At 43.5% G+C, this 21979-nt stretch overlaps 1 protein-coding gene across 16 annotated transcripts in view; it reads left to right on the top strand.

Annotated features, from left to right (window-relative positions):
- Positions 1 to 21979, top strand: part of KTN1 (kinectin 1) — a 185665-nt gene that overhangs the window by 112949 nt on the left and 50737 nt on the right. For 10 of the 16 annotated variants that reach the window (XM_068254390.1, XM_068254399.1, XM_068254397.1 and 7 more), the window contains exons 21-31: positions 2763 to 2831; positions 2911 to 2945; positions 5463 to 5553; positions 7908 to 7976; positions 9694 to 9731; positions 11098 to 11188; positions 15060 to 15128; positions 16005 to 16042; positions 18900 to 18990; positions 19948 to 20013; positions 21523 to 21563. In XM_068254390.1, the coding sequence (XP_068110491.1) occupies positions 2763 to 2831; positions 2911 to 2945; positions 5463 to 5553; positions 7908 to 7976; positions 9694 to 9731; positions 11098 to 11188; positions 15060 to 15128; positions 16005 to 16042; positions 18900 to 18990; positions 19948 to 20013; positions 21523 to 21563 (698 nt within the window). The remainder of the gene's footprint in view (positions 1 to 2762; positions 2832 to 2910; positions 2946 to 5462; positions 5554 to 7907; positions 7977 to 9693; positions 9732 to 11097; positions 11189 to 15059; positions 15129 to 16004; positions 16043 to 18899; positions 18991 to 19947; positions 20014 to 21522; positions 21564 to 21979) is intronic. The other 6 variants (XM_068254395.1, XM_068254393.1, XM_068254387.1 and 3 more) reach the window with 2 other exon arrangements.

The following is a 21979-nucleotide window of genomic DNA, read 5'->3' as shown; positions in this document are numbered from 1 at the left end:
AAAATGCTTTCTGAATAGGTTCTCTGTGAAAGATGAGTAGCATTGTAAATGGTTTTTAGGGTTGATTCACACGAGTGGCTGAGGTGTGGTGCTGTTACCACTTTCCAGGGACATAAAACTAACCGCTACTATCCACATAGTGTTCCAGTATGGCTGCACGCAGTGCTTTGAGGGCTCGTTCACACTAAGAGCGTTTTTTGTCGATTTTTTTTTTTTTTTTTTTTTTTTTAAACACAAGAGATTTTCAAAATTTCCCTAAGAATGATTGTGCAATGATTCTCTGACAGTTCACATCTGAGCGGTTCTTTTCCGATCCGCTCAGAGAAGTGCTACATGGGCTATTTTTAGGCGATTCCGCCAGGGCTGTGGAGTCGGCACAAAAATCTTTCGACTCTGAATCCTCAGTTTATGAAACCGACTCCGGGTACCCAAAATGGCTTCGACTCCTTAGTCTAATACTTACCAGGGATGTGTATTTTGTACAAAATCATCCGACTCAGACTTCCGACTTTGACTCCTCAGTTTAGGAAATCTCCAACTCCGGGTACCCAAAATTGCTCCGACTCCACAGCCCTGGATTCTGCCTCAATGGAAGGTATAGGAAAAACGCAGAAATGCTCACAAAATCACTTTGTGCAGCAATTGCGTTTGTGTTTTTAAGGATAAATACATTGTATTTATTCTTTTCCGGGTCAAAGAGTTCACTTCTTTACTTGTGTCAGGGAGTGAATTACAAAAACGCTCGGGGAAAACACTTAGAAAACCACTTAGCACAAAAAACTAATTGCCCACCCAAGCGACCGGGAATCGCTAAAAAAAAAGCGTCAAAAACCACCCAACGCTAACAGCCACTCGAACGGAACGCAATGTGAACAAGGCCTAAGGGCCGGTTCACAGGGATGTGTACCCGAGGCGGAATTATCACACTAAATGGGACACAGAGGTATGTTAGTTTGCTACTCACTTACCTCTTTGTCCTGCGTTCCCATTCATTGATTTCTGGGCTAACGGGCGGCAGCGAGTACGCGCGTGGGACCGTGCCCACAAGCAAGCAGGAGCTCGCACAGTGGCGGTAGCACGTATATCTACACCCCTGGAGCGAAGATGAAGTCTGCAGGGGTGTAGATATACTGTACCGAATACATTAAGTGGTTAAGCTCTGTTTGGCATCACTGGCCATTGTGTTCTAGAACCGTTCAGTGTACTCTGTAGAGTACTGTGGAAAATGTCATCATTCTGTAAATCCATGCCATGCTAACTTTTTATTTAGTGCTACCCTGGTGGGTTTTTATTTTATTTAGCGTGAAATAGCTGAAAGATAGATGACTATTAGCAGATCAGAAAAGACCACATCAGTTGTTTTAAAGCCCACCCAATCCCAAGATCCCAAAATTAAACGGAGCAAATTCTGAGAGTGATCCAATTGATGAGCAATAATTGGTTATTACCTTTAGAACTCTTCAAGGCCAAATATCCTTTTTGTACTTTTACTTGCTGCAGCTGTGCGCCTATTCATACAGCCTTAAAGAGGAACTGTCGCGAAAATCTTAAAATTTAAAACACTTACAATAAGTAGTAGAAATCTGACATTACCGACAGATTTTGGACTAGCCCATCTTCTCATAAGGGGTTCTCATGGTTTTCTTTAATTTTAGAAGCACTTAGTGAATGGCCATCCAACTGCCAAAATAGTGTGCAGCGAGCAGGGAGGCTGGCCAGCATCTTTGTATTAATCATTTTCAGGGAATGTCTTTATAAAGAATAAAGGCCATGCTGAGAATCCCCCATGAAGAGATGGACTAGCCCAAAACCTGTCGGTAATGTCAGATTTCTACTACCTACTGGAAGTGACAGCAACATAGGAGAAAAGTAATTATGGCTCATTTTGCTCTGGGAGAAAGGTACTTCTTATTTGTATGTGTTTTAAATTTTAAGATTTTTGCAATAGTTCCTCTTTAGAGGCACTGCAATGAGAGATGTAGTAGAATGTAATCCATTATTCAGGATACCCAATTTTACATTCATTATCCTTTGTGCATCAGAGACACTTCCTATAAGTATGTATTGCTATGTAACCTCGTCCTCCCAGTGATGATTAGTGATTATTCTGAACACACAACAAATAAACACTCTGCAGTGATGCACCTGCTTACAGTAAAGAATGTTGCCGCCTTTATTAAATTTTCTTTTGGATAAACCTCATTTTGAAAAGGTCCTATTTTTAAGGCAGCAGTGGGATGTTAATGGATACAGTAGAGTGGTCAGAGGAGACCATACAGGTTGAAAATTTTGCCATGCTAGTAATGCTTTCCAAAGGATTTAGTGCATTCTGAGGGCTTCCTCTCCCTAGTACAGTATAAATGTTCTCATTCAGGCTATGAAGCATGTGTGTCTTACCACACCCCTGCTCTTCATTGTCCCCAATGTCTCTGGTCTTTTATCAATTGCAAGCATGATTGGGCGTGGCAGTAGATTTCAGGCAGGTGGAGGTTGGTCCAGTCAAGGGATCTACGGCTGCCTAGTTTTGTACTGGATTGACTATTACTGAGCTAGCAGAGGCAGCAGTTCGATTGGCCCTTAATCAGATAATGTTTGAAATAGTAAGAGTAATTAGCAGAATGATTGCAGCTCTATGGTTGCAGGTTTAGGCCGCTGTCACACCCTTGTTAGCCAGCTGTACTCTGTAAGGTGATGGTGGTGGGCCATAGTTTCCTGTCTAAGAGCCTCCAGCCATTATTGAAACTGAAACTTTTCCCTTCCAGGCACTACAAAATCTTAATAGCGAGTTACAGGTACAGATTCAGAAACTGCAGGAACAGTTACTGGATCAGGTATGAAATAGACAAGCGTGTGATCTTTACATTTATGGTGGGTTCTTGGGCCTCATGCATGTTTATTTTTCCCTCGCAGACAAGTAAAGAATTGCTCGGGCAGATGGAGAGGAGGTAAGCATCCTACAAGCATACTGTTATGTGTACATGACTTACTAGGGAATGGTGGCAATGACTTAAAACTAGCCAAACTCAGCCTGTGAGCCCTTGTGGTTATAGAACCTTGAAGAGTGAGATCTGGAAGCAATGAATGTTAATCGAGGAAGTTATGGTTACATGTGGCAGGAAGGGGTTACAGGTAATTAACAGGAAGTACTGGGGAGGTTGGTGTTAGGTTACATAAGGGGTTAAGGGGCCCATATACTGGCGATTTCAAACATCGATTGATCGATTCTATAGCCATCTATCTCGATTGTAAATCGATTCTTTTAAATCAGCCAATCGATCGATTTGCGATCAGTTTCGATTGATTTTATCTATCTGACAGCATGGAAAATCCAGGTCGAGCTGCTGCTGGCAGTGGATCATTGGTCCATAGAGTTGCATTGGATCTAATGGTGCAGTAATGCATTTAGATCAATTTTCAATAGATTTCCAATAGATTTCATTCTAAATTCTATTGTAAATCTGTTCCTAGCGTGTGGCACACATCAGATAAATTCCTGTCAAATTCGACTTGACAGGCATCTGACAGAAATCTATCTGATGGTCGAATCTGCTGCAAATCTATAAGTGTATGGCCACCTTAAGTGTGTTTTGTGAGGCATTTTAACAACTTGCAAACAGGTAGTCTCTGGCCCCTTAAATCGGACCTGAACTCTTGCAAATAGAGAGAAATCCACCCTGTGTGTGTTTACAGAGAACAGCTTATCTAATTCTCCCGTCTTAGCAAGTAATAAGCTAGTATAATTTGAGCTGACAGCTGTCTGAGCTAATATGTAAACACAGAAGGTTAACCCTTTCTGTGCTCCCAGCAAACCAGGAAGTAACCACCCTGTAGAATCTCAGGCGTTCAATAAACTGTAACAAGGTTTTTCTTGAAAGGTTGTTACTTATCTTTTAAAGCGGGAAAGAGGAAATTCTCAGTTCAGGTCCGCTTTAAGGACCTGAGACATTATTTTCTAAAAAAAATAGCAGTGATCACTGTTAATGGTTCATAGTGACTGGCGCATGGAATTCTGCTGTCATTATGACAGCAGATTGCGGTGATGGCAAAGTAGTGAGAGCGACGAGATCGCACGGGGTGAGTAGCGATTTTTTTTTTTTCCCACGTATTCGCAGTTGTCATGCCTGCTGCATTTTCTCATGCGATTGGCCTCTTATACAAAGTATAGAAAGAAAAGTATAATACAGGAAAATTCCCTAGCAATCAGGTTACTGTGCGATTTATTTTTTTTTCCTCTTGCATAGCAATAGTGGCCATACACCTGTCAGATCATATAGGATCAAGGCACAATTGCTGAAGAGTAATAAACGAGAAATGCAAGTGGCGTGGTCATCATAACGTTTCTTGTTGAAAAACGGCCCTTAACATTAAGTGGGGAGATAAGATTTGCCATCAAGAAAGATGAGCTTAGTTGTGGGACAGGTGGTGTGACAAGCGCCAGAATTACTAACGATGGAAGCCCACATTTAAACACTTCCAGACTGGGCTAGTTCAAATCTACGCCCTGTTTATGTCTGCTTATCTCTGCCAGAGGGTAGATTTCAACTTCCGCATTTGCTTGCACACGCTACTCCCAACATCCACAACGCTACAACCCACTCGCTCTGCTGTCGAGCTGACAGCAGAGCTCCATATCTCAGTCAGGAGCCTAGACCCCATGATCACTGTGAGCCAATCACAGTGATAACTTGAAAGAAAATAAAGCAGAGGGACACCAAGAGCCACAATAGTGTAATTCGTCTTGGGGACAACAAAATAAAAGAAGTTAAATTTATACTTACAAACCAGGGTTACCAATAGGCAACCACTGTATAGGCAGGTGGGGAGAACAATCCTGACCCCACTCAGGAATAAAAAGTCGCTCTCTGTAGACAGGAAAATAGGGTAACAACCCTCCACCCAGGGTGGACTCAATGTAGTGTACAAGATACAGAGGCGCCAAAAGAATAAAAGGTAATTAAATGAACTTAAAAAACCAACTGGTTAAACAGAGGAGGCAGCGGTGGTCTTACCCCCTCCAAACAGACACAGGCAAGGACTGCGATTCAGACAGTCAACTTATTCGGAACTCCAAAAAACAATGCAACGCGTTTCACGGGCCATACATCCCGCTTCCTCAGGCAAAATACAGTAGGAGTCACAGCATCTGTATTATATCAGCGAGCTCGGCGCCTCTGTTTCTCCTACTGTATTTTGCTTGAGGAAGCGGGATGTATGGCCCGTGAAACACGTTGCATTGGTTTTTGGAGTTCCGAATAAATTGTTGACTGTCTGAATCATTGTTGACTGTCTGAATCTGTATCTTGTACACTACAGTGATAACTGTTTTTGTCAAAGGATCCTTAAGGGGCCAGAGATGTTGTATGTTCTGTTTCGTTTTAATAGTCAATAAACAGTGTGAACAAAAAAAAGTTAATATATCCTGGAAATTAAGCTTAAGATATGTCATGGTTTCTTTTATTTAGCATGCAAGAGAAAGATGAGAAGCTGAAAACGGTTGAGGAGCTTTTGGAGACTGGACTCATTCAGGTGGCAAATAAAGAAGAAGAATTACGGGTAATAGTGAATTTAAAATGTTAAAAAAACTATCTTAAATACCTTTAATTGTTTTGTGCTGCAAGGAATTGACTGGCAGACACAATTATCTTGGAGCTAGAATGCCCTCCTACTGCTGGCTCTACCACTCCTAACCATTGTCCTCAGTGGGAGGGCGTTTGTACAGCGCCTTGGCCACACCCCCTGCCCATCTTTATTGGAAGTGGGGTGACTGGCAATTTGGCTACTCCTCCCACTCCCAGAATGCAGTACTGTTCTGCTAAACACCGGAAAGGAAAAAAAGCAGAACATGTCCGCTCTTGACAAGAAAATTGAAATATTTAATTTTTTATTATTAAAATTTATCAAGAGCTAACACATTATGCCATGCTGTACAGTAGATAGGGGAGACCTTCAGGGGCATAGCAATAGGGGGTGCAGAGGTTGCAACCGCATCGGGACCCTTGCACCAGAGGGTATTAGTACAGTATTAGCTCTCTATTGGTCCTGTGCTCATAATAATCACTTCTATAGATACCTTGAATAGTAGTAATCATTAACAAACTGTTCCCCATCCCCTTCTTGCACCTCTGACACTGTAGTTGCCGTTGGCAGGTTTTGGTGCGCCGTATCAATTGTTAAGTATAGAGTGGTTGGGGGGCCCCATTGTAAAACTTGCATCGGGTCCCACAGCTCCTTAGCTACGCCACTTGAGACATTACAGCATTAATCAATGTTTCACATCTTGTATGTGTAGTGGGTGGGAAGGGTTATAGTTTGTAGAAAAGTTTGGCTGGGGAGGGGCTTAAAGGAGCACTATTGCAAAAATTTCTAAGATATACCGGTACCACACACAAACACGCATGCTATAAATTACTTTTTTTTACTATGTTTCTGTCGCTTACAGTAGGCAGTAAAAATGACAGGTTTTGGACTAGTCCATCTTCTCATGGTGGATTCTTAATATTTACTTACTCTTTACAGAAGCAATCCCTGTAAAGGTTCTATACAAAGATAGCGTTCAGCGTCCCTACTTATTATTTAGTATTTATATAGTGCCAACCTCTGCTGCAGCGCTGTACAGAGTATATTGTCTTGTCACTTAACTGTCCCTCAGAGGGGCTCACAATCTTAATCCCTACCATAGTCCTATAACTATCGTATGTATCATAGTCAAGGGCCAATTAGGAGGAAGCCAATTAACTTATCTGTATGTTTTGGGGATTTTGGAGGAAACTGGAGTGCTTGAAGGAAACCCGCAGACAGGGGGAGAACATACAAACTCCATGCAGATAGTAACTTGGCTGGGATTCGAATTTGACGGAGCGATGCCTGATTCATGCGAGGTAGCGGTGCTTTCGAAGTAGTTGCCTGCTGCTCGTCCAAGTTGATCCCCCAGGCAGATTTTTTGCCCATCGGCCGTTGCTGGTCGGGGGCCTCTGTACACACGCCTATCGGCTGAGGCGGTTGCTATTGGCCACCTTGGACGTCTTAAGTCAGGCATATATGTACAAGTCTTAAAGGAAACTAGAGCTGGAGAAGAAGAAAGAATCTATACTTAACCGGGGCTTCCTCCAGCCCCATAAGCACATCTGAGTCCCTCGCCATCCTCCCGCGGTCTGCCATTTAGCCGCAATCAGCCCCGGTAACTGGCTCATTCGCGTCAGTCGAGGTCCGTGCATGCACAGAAGACCAAGCCGTGCTTATGGGGGTGGAGGAAGCCCCAGGTAAGTATCGATTCTTTCTTCTTTTCCGGATCTGGTACACTTTAACATCAGACTTACCTAACCACTGTTTGCTTGCCGGAGATATATTTCTGTAAGGTTTAGACCTTCCAAGTTAATAAGATGGGGTATAATGTATTTTCCAGGTTGCATTAAAGAAAACCTGTAACTAAAAATGTTCCCCTGTGGGGGTACTCACCTCGGGTGGATCCTATCGAGGCTTCCTCCTTTCTCCTGTGTCCTATGGCGGTCTCGCTGAGCCCCTCCGAACAGCGGGGATGTAAATATTTACAATCCCAGCTCCAGCGCTGTCGGCCCTCTCTACTGCGCAGGCGGAAGTCTCCTGCGTATTAGAGCGGACCCGACAGAGATCGGCTATCTCCGTACTGAAAGGCGCAACAGTGCCCCCCGTTGGAGCCAGGGAAGGTAAGTATATCAAGCCTTGTCAGACGAGGATTGCGGGACGCTTCGGGGGAGCCAGCGCTGGATTGCCTGCCGCTACAGGGGAGGGGGAAGCCTCATTGGGACCCTAAGGCTTCCCTCTCCCGAGGTGAGTACCCACCAGGAGACGTTTGTGTTTTTTTTTTTAAGTGCAGAGTTTCTTTAAGGTTTTTTATTTATTTATTTTTTTATTCTTTTTTCCTTTTTTAGTTGCTGAGGGGTGAGAATGAATCATTAAGGATGGATGTGCAGAATATCAGAGCGCAGCATAACGACCAGGTAATGCCATTTATAGCTCAGACCTTTCTGATATGGACACGATCAGTACTGTGTAATCCAATGACTTTTTTTTTTTGTAATGTAGAATTCAACATTGTTTTACATTTGTCATTGATGGCCATTTCTGTATGAATTTTCTGCCATCAAAATGGGTCTTTCACCTTCAATTAGTAGTTTGCTGTAAGTTTCCCAAAGTTGCTGTAAGCTAAAAATGTACCCGAGGCAGATTCAGGGGGGCATATGGGACACAGAGTAAGGGAGAAAGCTGGCACATCCAATGTAATTCTTTATTCATTTTGTATAAAACAGCCAATGTTTCGGAACCACATAGGGCCTCTTTATCAAGGCAAGGTTTGCTCGTAGGCAAATATCTGTGAGAACTGCTGGCAGCACGCATTCTGCTCCTGCCACCAGCCTAACACATATCATGTCTGTGAGTGTCTTCTCCCGAGCTTCTCCAATAGGAGCCTTTTGCATTGCAGCAGACAGATTTGTGCCAAGAGCAAACCTTGCCTTGATAAAGGGCCGAAAGTGGTTCTGAAACGGCTGTTTTTATACCAAACGAATAAAGAATTATATTTGATGGGCCAGCTTCCTCCCTTGATGTCATATAGGGGGCATCATCCCTCTTATAGAAGCTGCAGCATTCCCCAGTTTCATCATGGTCTAATCCACTAGTGTGTGCGAGACAACACAAACCTATATATGAGACAGAGACATGTTCCGAGCATGCCCAGTAAAAGGAATCTGCTCATGTCCGTTTTTTTCCCCCTTTGTGCACAAGCGCTTTATTTTACTGAGCACGTGTGGATGTTACTCACACATGCCCTGTCTGTGTGCTTGTCCACAGCTGCCCTCCAGACAGGAAGAAACCGGTTTGACTCATGCTAGTCTACTAGGTATAAAGGGATCCTGCACTGGACTGCACAGGAAGCCTCTGGATCATCCCAAATTTTTTTGTGTGTGGTTCAGATGTACTTTAACCCCTTTGGGACCAAGGACGTTACAGTTATGTCCTGTGCTGCTGAATGGACGTAACTGTAATGTCACTTGGTCCCGCTGCGCACAGCCGAATGCCGAGATATAGTTGTCATATGACAGCTGACCTCTCTCCTCACTGATCTGGAACCATGGCGATTGGCTCCTGATCACTCCGATAGTCGCTGATCGTAGTGACCACTGAAGCAGCGGCGGTGGCCGAAGAGGAAGAATTGGACTCACTCACCTCTCCTAATGTTCCTTCGGTAATTGTCGCTCCACCTCCCTGGCATCCAGCCTCGCACTGCCTCTAGTGTCGGGTCCCGGCTTGATGACGTCATTAAGCTGGGACCTGGAACTTAGCGGCTGGGCGGAGGCGGAGCAACGATCGTTGGAGGAACATCAGGAGGGCTGGCTATACTGGGGACTCCTAAGCCTGGCTATCTAGAATGGGGAAATGTATAATTTTATACCCCGGTTCCCAAGTGGTTAATATTGGTGGATTGCAAAGTGATATATGCATGAACAGAAAAAGTTTGATACCTGGTTTATATTCTTGTAAAATGGAATGATTGTACTGTATGTATGTTGTCTAAACATTTCTACAACTGTTGTGACAAATCTGCCCCCCTCTAAATTTGAACGTTTGATACTTTTCAGGCTTCGCATGCGGTTTTAAATGTATTTGCCTGAATGTACCTACTCTTTAATCGCAGCTGTTTTATATTTTTCTATTTAGGTGTCTCTGGCAGCGGTTGTAAAAGACCTGGAGAATGTGTAAGTGTATAAATGTTTAATGTTTACTGTAATAGATATATAATCTGATGGGTAAGGCTGTAGACACATTGTAAGCGTTTTCTGAGAGCTTTTATGACCCTCAGCGCTTTGAGCATTTTTTTCTTTAAACGCTCCCATTGACTTGCATTAAAATTGCTGAGGGTCAGAAAAGTTCTCACAGTATGTCTACAGCCTAAAGCAAGATGACTTGCAGAGTCAGCTTAAGTCCAGAGGTACTGCCTCTGACTTTGAAGCATGAGGTCATAAGTTTGACTCCCGAGTCAGAGTAAAAAAAAAAAAAAAAAAAAAGCTACTTCTCTACTTACTATGCTGGGCGTCTCGTGTTTTCACTCAGCCTTATAGGGAGTTCAGAGCAATATTTTAAATATTTGTCAAAACCAACCCTGCGCAGCACGGTTAGGTCTCCCCGGCCGCCTCTCATGCAGATTACGGGGATAGCATCCAAATTCAGCTACCACGCTGAAAGCCACACGCCATACGTGATGCGTTTCATGCCCACCAGATGCTTCGTCGGGGTATTACATCTCCTGGCTGGAAGATGTAACCACATCAATGAACTACATCTCCCGGCATGCATCGCAGCCTTTGGGGTCACACTAGATCGTCACGGCAGTTTTTTCTCTATGGCTGCAGTGGTATGTCTGGTCATGTGACCCATTGGAAACTATTGGAGGCGGGTCACATAACGAGACGCCGCTGTGGCCATAGAGATCGGAAACTTGATGTGCGGCGGAATGGAGAGCTGTGCTGGGAGGTGGCAAGTAACCTCATTTGTGCAACTCAGCATGGAGAGAAGGGGGGGGGGGGGGGAGGTAGCCGACCTCTCCCTCAGCAGCCACCTCTGGGTGTGGTGATGAAGCAGTGGGCTGGATTAAAAAAAAACTAAACCGGCCATAGTTTGCCCATGGCCACCCTACGCTTTTAAAAAAGAGCAGTACTGTAAGACATGCAGGGCAGACATGAATTAGTCAGCACTACCCCTACTATTTTTCTTTATTATTTTACACAAACCTACAAGCATAGGGAAGTAAAGGTGCGTACACACGCACTACCGGCGGCAACGACGGGTCCACCGGACCCTCCTGCTGGGTGGACGTTCAGCCGACAGTAGTGCACGTGTACACGCTGTCGGCGGACTGATAAGGCTGTTTCTGAACGATCCGCACGCAGCCTTATCAGTCCACCGACAGCGTGTACACGCACTACTGTCGGCTGAACGTCCGCCCAGCAGGAGGGTCCGGCGGACACGTCGTTGCCGCTGGTAGTGCGTGTGTACGCACCGTAACAGTGAATACTGCTTAAAATGTAATACAATTAAATAATCTATTTACATTTTTTGTTTTAGCATCCATGAAAAGGACGGCACACTGAGGTCTGTGAAAGAGCTACTGCAGTCTGAGCAGCTGCGGGCGGACAAGGAAGGGAAGACTGTACAGGTACACCCGCAGATTTGCCTGGGCTTCTTCAGTCTGCATTCTCTGTGCACTGTCAGTATGTTGGAGAGAGTAATGCAGAACTCATATGAATTCTCAGACTCTGCCATAAATGGATATATGGAAGAATCTGAACTTCCAATCTTTTCCTGGTCTTAACTCTCCTGCTACCTTTAGCTACTTTTAGTTGGCCTAAGGTGTGCTCCACCCCCCCCTCCCCCCTCCCCAGGCAGCAGTTGCAGAAGACCTGGAGAATGTGTAAGGCCTTGTTCACACTAGGGACGTTGCTGTACGGTTTTCACAGCACATTGTGCTGTGCACTTTTCTAGGTACAGCTTTTTCCATTGATTGTAATGTAACAAGTTCACATCTATGCGCTTTGTTACTGTTTGTTTAACCACTTTACCCCCGCGCGTACGTATTTCTCCGCCCCTTTTTCCATCCTTTAACAACCAGGGACGGAGAAACACGTACTTTCCGCGTTCCCGACGCTGCCCGCGCTCCCGCTCGTAAACACGCCGCCCGCCGCTAGTAAACACGCCACCGCCCGCTCGCCCAGAGGTCAATGAACGGGAAAATCCATTCCCGTTCGTTGATCTAAGCCCCGCAATGATCAGCTGCTCTCCTATGGGCAGCGTGATCATTGTGAGAAAAAACTCACGTGTCCAGCCTCCTTATACTTCCTCCAAGCTTCCGGAAGGAAGCTTGGAGGTCGCATTAAAACAAAAAGTTACTGTGGCCATCTTGTGGCCAAATAGTAAACTACACCCTACACATTTTTCACATACAAATAAATGACTTTTACATATAAAATTAACTCATTACCTCCCACACTCCCCATTTTTTTTTTTTTTTGTAATTAAAAAAAAAATTAAAAAATTTACAATTAAAAAAAATACATAAATAGTTACCTTAGGGACTGAACTTTTTAAATATTTATGTCAAGAGGGTATAACACTGTTACTTTATAAACTATGGGCTTGTAATTAGGGATGGACGCAAAAATGAAAAAAATGCACCTTTATTTCCAAATAAAATATTGGCGCCAAACATTGTGATAGGGACATAATTTAAATGGTTTTATAACCGGGACAAAAGGGCAAATACATTTCATGGGTTTTAATTACAGTAGCATGCATTATTTAAAAACTATAATGGCCGAAAACTGAAAAATAATTATTTTTTTCCCCACATTTTTCCTATTTTCCCATTAAAACACATTTAGAAAAAAAAATTCTTGGCATAATGTCCCACCTAAAGAAAGCCTAATTGGTGGCGGAAAAAACAAGATATAGTTCATTTCATTGCGATAAGTAATGATAAAGTTATAGACGAATGAATGGAAGGAGCGCTGAAAGGTGAAAATTGCTCTGGTGCTCAGGGGGTAAAACCCCTCAGTGGTGAAGTGGTTAAAGGCTCTTTCACATTACCTAATGCGTACACGAACCTATTTTCATGCACGCGTCTTGACCTATGGCGTGACGTCGGGAAGTTACTGCTCGATGCTGATCAGCTGCGCCAGTTCTAATGCACCTGACGGGAAAACTGCCCCGGACGATTAAAAGCTACCGTAACGCTCTGGAACGTTTTTGTCTAAAATGAAAGTTAACATGAAAGTCAAATAGACTTTTATGTTACCCTGCTTACCGCATCCTAGGAGCAATCCGTCAAAACGGATGGATCAGTTCCTAGTGTGAAAGAGGCCTGAGAAACGTGGTGTTGCATGCATTTCTGTGTGCGTTGCACTGTGAAGCACACAGTAATGGAAGTGAATGGGTGCTCTTTTTGCTCGCATAGCAATGTGCTTTGAGATGTGTTTTTACCCCTAATTAACCATTTACCGCCATCCTAACGTATTAAAACGTCATGCTTACCGCTATTAACAGCAACATGACGTTTTAATACGTCGCGCGATCCCGCCGCTGCTACCGCCGTGTGTCCGCCGCTACCGCCGCCATTACCGTCGGGATCCCGTGCTGGGCGATTGGGGAAGAGGACTGAACAGTCCTCTACCCAATCGCAGTGCCTGGAGTGAATGGACGTGACCGCGAACAGCGGCTACGTCCATTCACATAAACAGGAAATGTAACAGTTTAATAAAGTGTGTAAAAAAAAAAAAAAAAAAAAGTGAACACGTCCTATGAGTGTTCACCAGCGCCATCTTGTGGCCAAAAAGTATATTACACTTACAAAATACATACATTTTCAAGTATATACACATCATTAATAAAATTACACTTCCAACCCTCCCCCCCAAATAAAACACTTGTAAAAAAAAAAAATCAGCTTAAAAAAAAAATAAATAGTTGCCTTAGGGACTCAGCTTTTTTTATTCTATATTTTATGGGGGAAAATTAATTTTAATTTATTACATAGGGGCTTGTAATTATGGCCAGAACAAACAGAAAAATAACCACTTATATTTCAAAATAATATACTGTCGCCATACATTGTGGTAGGGACATAATCTAAACGGTTTAATTATCGGGACCACTGGGCAAATAAAACGTGTTTGTTTTATCCACAGGAGAATGTTTAATTTTAAAACTATAAAGGCTGAACACTGAGAAATAATGATTTTTTTTCTTTTTTTTTCTGTTTTTCTCATTAAAATGCATTTAGAATAAAAAAATTCTTAGCAAAATGTACTATCCACAGAAAGCCTAATTGGTGGCGAAAAAAACGAGGTATAGATCATTTTCTTGTGATAAGTAGTAATAAAGTTATTAGGGAATAAAAGGGAGGAGCGCTGACAACTGAAAATTGCTCTGGTCCGTTAGGATAAAAACCCTTGGGGGTGAACTGGTTAAAAAGAGAAAAAAATAAAATGAAAGCAAATCTTTATTGACAACTGCTACATCAAATAAGCAAAACATGCTGAACTAAAATGTGTTCAAACACTTTAAAGCGCAAGTAAAACCCATGGGTCCTCTTAAAAAAATAAAAAATAAAACAAAACGCACCCCACGCTTCTGAACGCATCCAGTGTGAACGACGCCTGCGTGTATGAAATTTTTTTGGGGTACTTGCATATTATCCCGTCTGCAGAGTTTGGCAGCTTCTTGTAAAAGTTCTATTTGCTGTCCTACCATGTTCTAGCTATTTTTGCAAGGCTGAAAGCCCCGGCTTTCCTTTGCACCAGGTCCCGAGTCTGTGCAATGCTTCGTTCCAAACTTAAAGGGTTTTGAAGGAGGGATGTACCCTGCACTTGGCTGCAGAAAGAGTGATTATATAAGTACCGGACGAACCCGACATTAATGATCAGCAGCTCACCCGGGAGGTAGTCTTCTTTTTTCGCAGCATGAATCTGTGTTTTCAAAACTTGTCAAGTGCCCTGGGGGTTTCATTACAGAAGAAGCAGCAGCAGCCCTGCTATGCACCCTCATCTCCTCTGAGTGTGCTACTGCCTGAGACTGGAGACTCCATTCCACTGTGCTCTCTGCAGCCAAAAGCAGAGGAAATGCCTCTTCAACCCCCCCTAACTTGGGAATGAAGCATTACACAGACTCGAGACCTGGTGCAAAGGAAAGACATGGCTTTCAGCTTTCAAAAAATTGTTAGCTCGTGGTAGGGCAGCAAATAGTACCTTTACAAGAAGCTGCCAAGCTCTGCAGACGGGATAATACGCAAGTACCGTTTGTTTAATTAGCATTGAGCACAAGTTTACTGTAATTTACATAATTGCACCAATGTTGGGGATTAATCATTATGGGAATTAAGTGATGCTGCTTTAGTGAATGACCAGTACAAGTTGGCATGTCTTCCAGTATTCTAGCTCTGTATCACTTTTCTCGCTGATCATCAATCCATGCTGTTGTGTTCTGTGTACCATAGTGTTGTGGTCTTGTCTCCCATTTGTCTTGTTTCTGTTAAGGCCTTGACTAAAGAAATTGAAGTCCTGAAGGAAGCTTTAGAGAATAGCAAGCTTGAAAAGGCTGAACAGGTAACTAGCGTGCGTACAGCAAATGTACATAGCTAAAAAATCCGAAGTAGGACGAGTCTGCACGAGTTAATACTCTGAGTGATGCACAATATCGTGGGTGAGAGCGGGGGGGGGGGGGTTGGAGGGGGTGTACTGTAACATGTGTTGGTGCCAGGAAATCAGACAGGAAGTGCTCAGCATCAAGTGATCAGGAAGTAGTGGTCATGGTTGCTAAGAATGGCACTAGATAAGTAGGCAGCAGAGCAGTCAGTTAAACAGAGGTCAGTGTGCTTTCTGGTTGCTTGAGACTCTGTTAAAAATAGGCCTAGTACAGTACTATACTCAACTGTATATACACACTATGAATTCTGTACTTAAAGAGAGCCCGAGGAGGGTCTACAAGTAAAAAAATGCTGCCTGGTCCGTGGGGGTTGCTAGACCAGGCAGATTTGGAGGAGGCGGGGCAGAGGAGGGGCGCAGGCAGAGGAGAGCCTGTTAGAAGGCTCTGATAGGCGGGGAAGGCATTTTGCAGGAGTTCCTTAGCCAGCGGTGGGACACCCCTTCCCCGTTAGTTTGCTGACAGCTGAATGTTGCCAGGTGTTGTCAGATTCTTGGGGGCTGGCAGGGGGCACAGAGAGCGGCGATCAGGCCACACAGAGGCGTGTCTTGCAGATGGGAACTTGCCTCTGTGTCACTTTTTTTTAGATTTAATAACCGGCCCCGGATTCTCTTTAATGTTAAAATACGGTAATTGAAAGTGTAATAAGCTTGGGGGAGCCGGTTGGTTGAGGCTGCTGGTCCCTGATAACCGGCCTATGCTGTAAAGTGCAGTGAAACATATAGGGCTCGTATAATTTGTTGCGATTCTTACTTTGTCACTTTTAATGTCCCTTTCAGGTTTCCAGCATTACTCAAGTTCAGGAGCTTCAGATTCAGTACGTACTATTTACTGACTTTCTCCTCGTTGTCATTGATGTACAGAGAAGGTATCATCTGGTGTATAACTAAAGGATAACTCTCATGAGACTTTTTATGAGATGATGTGTGTACATACAGTATATGTAGCTTTAAAAAAAGAACTATATGAACTGATGCAATCTCAAAAAAGGCAAAAAAAAGTCTCTGAAAAAACTTTGACACATGTAGAAAAACATCAGACACACAATTCTTCAATATCACAGTGATAGGTCTTGAAAGCACATAAGATTGATTTGAATCAACAAACGTTTGTAGCTTTACGGGTATTTGACTTCAAGGCTACGACACATGTTCGTTTCGGGCTTTTATATAAAATTGTATGCGCCCTTCATCAGGCCGTGATACCCAATTCTGTGTAGCTCAATCAAGGACAAGAAAACCAATCTGGCATCAAGAGCCATGTACTGGTGGGTGTCTGAACTCACCAGACACACTAAACCTTCCCAACGGCTGTAATGAGGTGCTGCAAGGTGGGATTCAAATCAATCTTATGTGCTTTCAAGACCTATCACTGTGATATTGAAGAATCGTGTGTCTTTGATGTTTTTCTACATGTGTCAATAAAGTTTTTTCAGAGACTTTTTTTTGCCTTTTTTGAGATTGCATCAGTTCATATAGTCCTTTTTTTAAAGCTACAAAGAAGTGTTGGTGGGCAAGGTGGATTGCCCTGAAAAAGGACCGTGTTTTGGATCCTTCACAAAATAAAGGACCTTACCCAAGATATTCTCTGTAAATGTACATATAGTATATACACCTTTACACTTATTTTTAAGAACACAGACACGTTGGTTGGGCTGCTCTATAGCCCCCTGCATATTTGCAAGCCTCCATCTTTCGTCTGGCAGTTACTGACGTAATCACAAGATGAGGGCTAAAATGACTCCAATGAATACTTATGTCTCTGTCTCCAATAATGTTTTCACTGTATGGGAAATGGATGCATGATGCAGAAATCTGGAGCTGAAAAATCGCGTTTAGTGGAAACGGGCCCATAGGCATTCATTGGAGTCAGTTTTTCTGCATCCAGAATCCACGTGTAAACAGGCCCTAAATAGCCACATCTAGAAACCTGGATGCAGTAAAACTGATGTAGGACTAGTGGAAATAAACCCTAAACTACATCTCCCAGCATGCATTTCGATGGCCAGGAACCTGTTGCATCTCAGTGGATCATTTGAGCTGCAATACTGCAACACACTGGCAGACCAGATGGAGGCCTGCTTATGATGGGGGGGGGGGGGGGGGGGATTGTATAATTACATTTATATAGATCTAATACTTTAAGGCAGTGGTCTGCAAACTTGGCTCTCCAATGCATTGCAGGACTCTTGACAGCCACAGTCATGATTCATAAAGGCAAATGCATTGTGGGACTTTAACAGCAGGAGAGCCAGTTTACAGATCACTGCTTTAAGGGAATGGTCCCCCCACTCTGTTGGCTTCCTCCAGCTTGTCTCAAATTCAGTACCTGACCCATTTATTTTAAGCGATATTTAAGCAAAAAAAAAAAAGTTTAACTGCCTAAGACTACTTGAAGCTTCCTGGAGTCATCCCGTGCCCACGCTGTCCTCTGTGGCCCTCCATTGAGCAACAGCGACCCCTTCAAAATTGGCTGATTGCGGGCAGTCGGAGGCTACTGCACATGTGCATCCCTGAGCCACGTGCACCCTGATCTTGCTCCTGTTGCTTTCTGCACATGTGCAGTAGCGATTTTTGCTGTGTGGGGAGGAGGCGAGTGGCCGACCAGATTTGAGGGCTCGCTGCTGGATGGAGGGTCTCGGAAGGACAGCACGGGATGATTTCAGGGGGCTATAAGAAGCCCCAGGTAAGCTAAACTGCTTTTTTGTTCATCTGTAGATTTCCTTTAAAGAGGAACTCCAGTGAAAATACTGTAATAAAAAGTGCTTCATTTTTACAATAATTAAGTATAAATGATTTAGTCAGATTTTTGGCCATTGTAATATCTTTCCTCTCCCTGATTTACATTCTGACATTTATCACATGGTGACATTTTTACTTGTAGCAGGTCAGTGAAAGGAGATGCTGCTTGCTTTTTTGGCAGCTGGAAACAGCTGTAAACCACTATTTCCCACAATGCAATGAGGTTCACAGACAGGAAACTGCCATGACCATGGTCCTGACATCACACTGTGGGAGGGGTTTCACCACAATATCAGCCATACAGGAGCCCCCTGATGATCCGTTTGAGAAAAGGAAAAGATTTCTCATGGGAAAGGGGGTATCAGCTACTGATTGGGATGAAGGTCAATTCTTGGTAACGGTTTCTCCTTAAAGGGAGCTAGAGACGCCGGACATAGAAAAAGAAAAAAAGATTTCATACATACCTGGGGCTTCTTTCAGCCCCATAAGCCTGGATCGCTCCCACGCCGCCATCCTCCGCTTCCTGGATCCGCCGGTACCGGGTTCCATCACTTCCGGTGGACGCGACCATTTGTCCACATCACAGAGGCTCCCAGCATACCCTTATGCGTGCGGTTGCGCAGTATGCAGCCGCATACGTAAGGGTATGCCGGGAGCCCCTGTGATGCGGACAATTGGCCGCGTGCTGATGCCGACTGGCCAAAATTACGGGACCCGGAACTGGCTGATACAGGAAGCGGAGGACGGCGGCATGAGAGCGATCCGTGCGTATGGGGCTGAAGGAAGCCCCAGGTATGTATAAAATCTTTTTCCTGGCGTCTCTGGTTCCCTTTAAGGTGAAATAAAAATGAGGTTGAAAAATACATTATTTCTTAAAGAGCATAGAGCTGGTAATGGATGCCTTACAGTTTTCTCTCTGGTTTCTTTTCCAAGGCTGAGAGGCAAGGAGGACACCTTAAAGACGTTAGAAGAACGGTTTATTGAACGTGAGAAGCTGATATTGGAGAAGGAGAAACAGATTGAGGTGACTGTTTTTAGAATGTCGGTGTTTATTCTAACCATATGTGTGAGATCTGGACAGTTTATATGCTCTAATCAAAAACAAATGTCCATTAAAAAAAAGTCCTATTTCATCCTAAAAATACCCACACATTAGAAATAATACTAAGAAAACTGTAGAAGCATAACGATTATGAAAAAATCCTCATGAATGTAGCGTAAAATGATCAGTGATAAAAATTATACAGCGGTGTAAAGGACATAGAAATAGCGGGATCCATACAGTGCGCCACACATGGGGGGGGGGGGGGTTATCATCAGACATATTGCAATATTAATTACATTCTGAAAAAAAGACTCCTGGTCCAGCAGCACAGGCGTCATATGGCAAATCTCGGATGTGGCTAAAAATGGGGATGGTCAATAGTTGCAAATAAGTGCGAGTTGAAGCAGGTTTGTCCAAATTACTGCAGTTTGAAAAAGGACCAATTGAATTTTACCTCAGCAGGATTTGATTGGTTCATGTTCAAGCTGCATAAATTTGCATAAAAAATGCATAATGCTGCATCAACTTGAAATTATTTGCATCCCATTGACCATCCCTAGCTACGAGTCCCTCGGCCTCCGTCAGGGTGGTACATGATTGTAACCTCCCTCATCCAGTATAATGGACATGTGGGTTGTGCTTGTAACCTCCCTCATCCAGTATAAGGAATATGTGGGTGGGGTTTGTATTTGCTTGTAACCTCCCTCATCCAGTATAAGGAACATGTGGGTGGGGTTTTTATTTGGAACCTCCCTCATCCAGTATAAGGAATATGTAGGTGGGGTTTGTATTTGGAACCTCCCTCATCCAGTATAATGGACATGTGGGTTGTGCTTGTAACCTCCCTCATCCAGTATAAGGAACATGGGGTTTGTATTTGCTTGAAACCTCCCTCATCCAGTATAATGAAAATGCTGGTGGTGGTTGTATTTGCAGGACCTGCACAAGGAAAGTTCTCAGCTGAAAAAGCACATAGAGGAAGCCCAGCAGAGACTACAACAGGTATGGTGCATTATGTGTAGGTTAGTATGTGCACAGTATGCACCTCGAAGAAGACCATATTTGGACAGCAGAGCTGCGTTTGACGCTTGCCTGCTTTTGTGGTTTCCCATGCCCACCTGTGCTAGTGCAGGGACATTAGACCACACAGAAGGGACGGTGGAGGCTGCCACACTGTGAGGCATTTTTCCCATGTTCTCTGCATCAGTACAGAGGGTAGATGCATTGTTGCAGGAGGTGGGACAGTGGGATTGGACACTTCAGGATGGAGGGGGTGGATCCTAGAAGAAAAATGTAAATCATGCATTTTTTTTTCACAAGGATTGGGGCCTCTAGTGCCCACACTCTTGGTTAGATTCATCAGCACAGGTTGAATTGGGTATTCGGGTACACCTTAGCATATTAAAATGCATACTAACGATGTGGATCATTACTAAAAAAAAATTACATTCTACCTTTTTCTTTTTACATTTAAATGTTTGTTAGAGGCTTTTAATACCCGACTTGCCTGGCCTGACATCCGCAGAAACAGCAGACAGCTAAGGACTGCTGTAATTCGCAGTAGTAATGAGCAAACAATAGCCTTCAAAAGCATGGGGTGGGGAGAGAGAATATACTGTTCTTCAAACAGTTTTGAAAAGTCACACTTGATTACCTTCACTCCTTCCCCTGGATAAATAGGGGGGGGGAGGTAAGGAATCCTACAGCTACTAGAAACCAGGACAAACGACAGTAGGAAAAAGCTGCTTTAATTTCCTTAAAGGGAACACGACACGAGGTGAGGGATGCAAAGGCTGCCATATTTATTTCTTTTTAAGTAATACCAGTTGCCTGGCAGTCCTGCTGATTCTGTGTCTCTAATTAATTATTTTAGCTATAGACCCTGAGCAAGCATACAGCAGATCAGGTACTCTGACTCAGGTTTTCCTAGATTAGCCATATGCTTCTTCCAGGGTTTTGACTCAGACACCACTTATGCCAGAAGATCAACAGGGCTGCCAGGCAACTGGCATGGTTTACAAGGTATGGCAGCCTCTATATCCCTCTCGCTTTGGGTTCCCTTTAAGGTTGTGTACGAGAGGAGGGGGAGGGGGGGTTGGCTACAATAAGTAGGGTTAAAAGAGATCAGGAAGTCTCATTGGTCCCCAAATATAAGATATTAACATAACTGCACACAGTCCATACAGAGTCCATATGATCAGGAGTCAGTCATATACATTAGACGCTCCCCTTTCTATATGACATTATGAGCGTGCTGCCTGCCTGAGTGCAGTGACCAGTGAGCCGTATACGGCGGCGGTGGAGAATGTACTTCTATGTATTTAGTGTCAAATTGCATTTTTGTTGATCATGTGTGGGGTGTGCAGAGTTTTTTTTTTTTTTTTTAATTTCTTAAAGCAAAAAATAAAATACTCCAATTCAGCCGTAGAGCTTTTCAGAGATTATTTATCATTTTGATGGGTTCATGAAATTCATGGTTTTAAATTTGCCCTTTTCCTGTCCCTTTTGTAGCAAGATTCAACGTCGTCAGGAGCGCAGGAGCTGCAGAGGATGTAAGTCTTGCGCACAGTTTACAGCGTTTTTATTCTCTGTGTTCTTGTGTTTTGACTTTAGCTGAATCTTATGTCTAATAAAACCATAAACTGCACAGGAGAAGCTGGTATTTTTTCAAGATTTGAGTACAATAGGTGGCGCACGTCATCCACCCTTTTCACCAGGCGATCCTTTTACAGAATATTTGTCTCGTACGCAGTGCGTTTGAGACCTTTCCAGAAGGCTCTTATTACCATCTTGCTTCCAGTTACCAGATGGAGGTGAAGCACCAAGACAGCTCTAACATATATATTTTTTTAATATTTTAAAAGCCAATCTATTTAGAGGCTTGCAAGTTCTCCAGGCCAATTTATTTTAGCACTTTTTTTAATTTCTTATTTGTTACATTTCTTTGCTACTAATTAATACTTGCTGT

This window comes from Hyperolius riggenbachi, chromosome 9, assembly GCF_040937935.1.
Source record: "Hyperolius riggenbachi isolate aHypRig1 chromosome 9, aHypRig1.pri, whole genome shotgun sequence".
Classification (NCBI taxonomy): domain Eukaryota; kingdom Metazoa; phylum Chordata; class Amphibia; order Anura; family Hyperoliidae; genus Hyperolius; species Hyperolius riggenbachi.
Note: the sequence above shows the minus strand (reverse complement) of the source record. Positions and strands in the feature narration are given on the sequence as shown.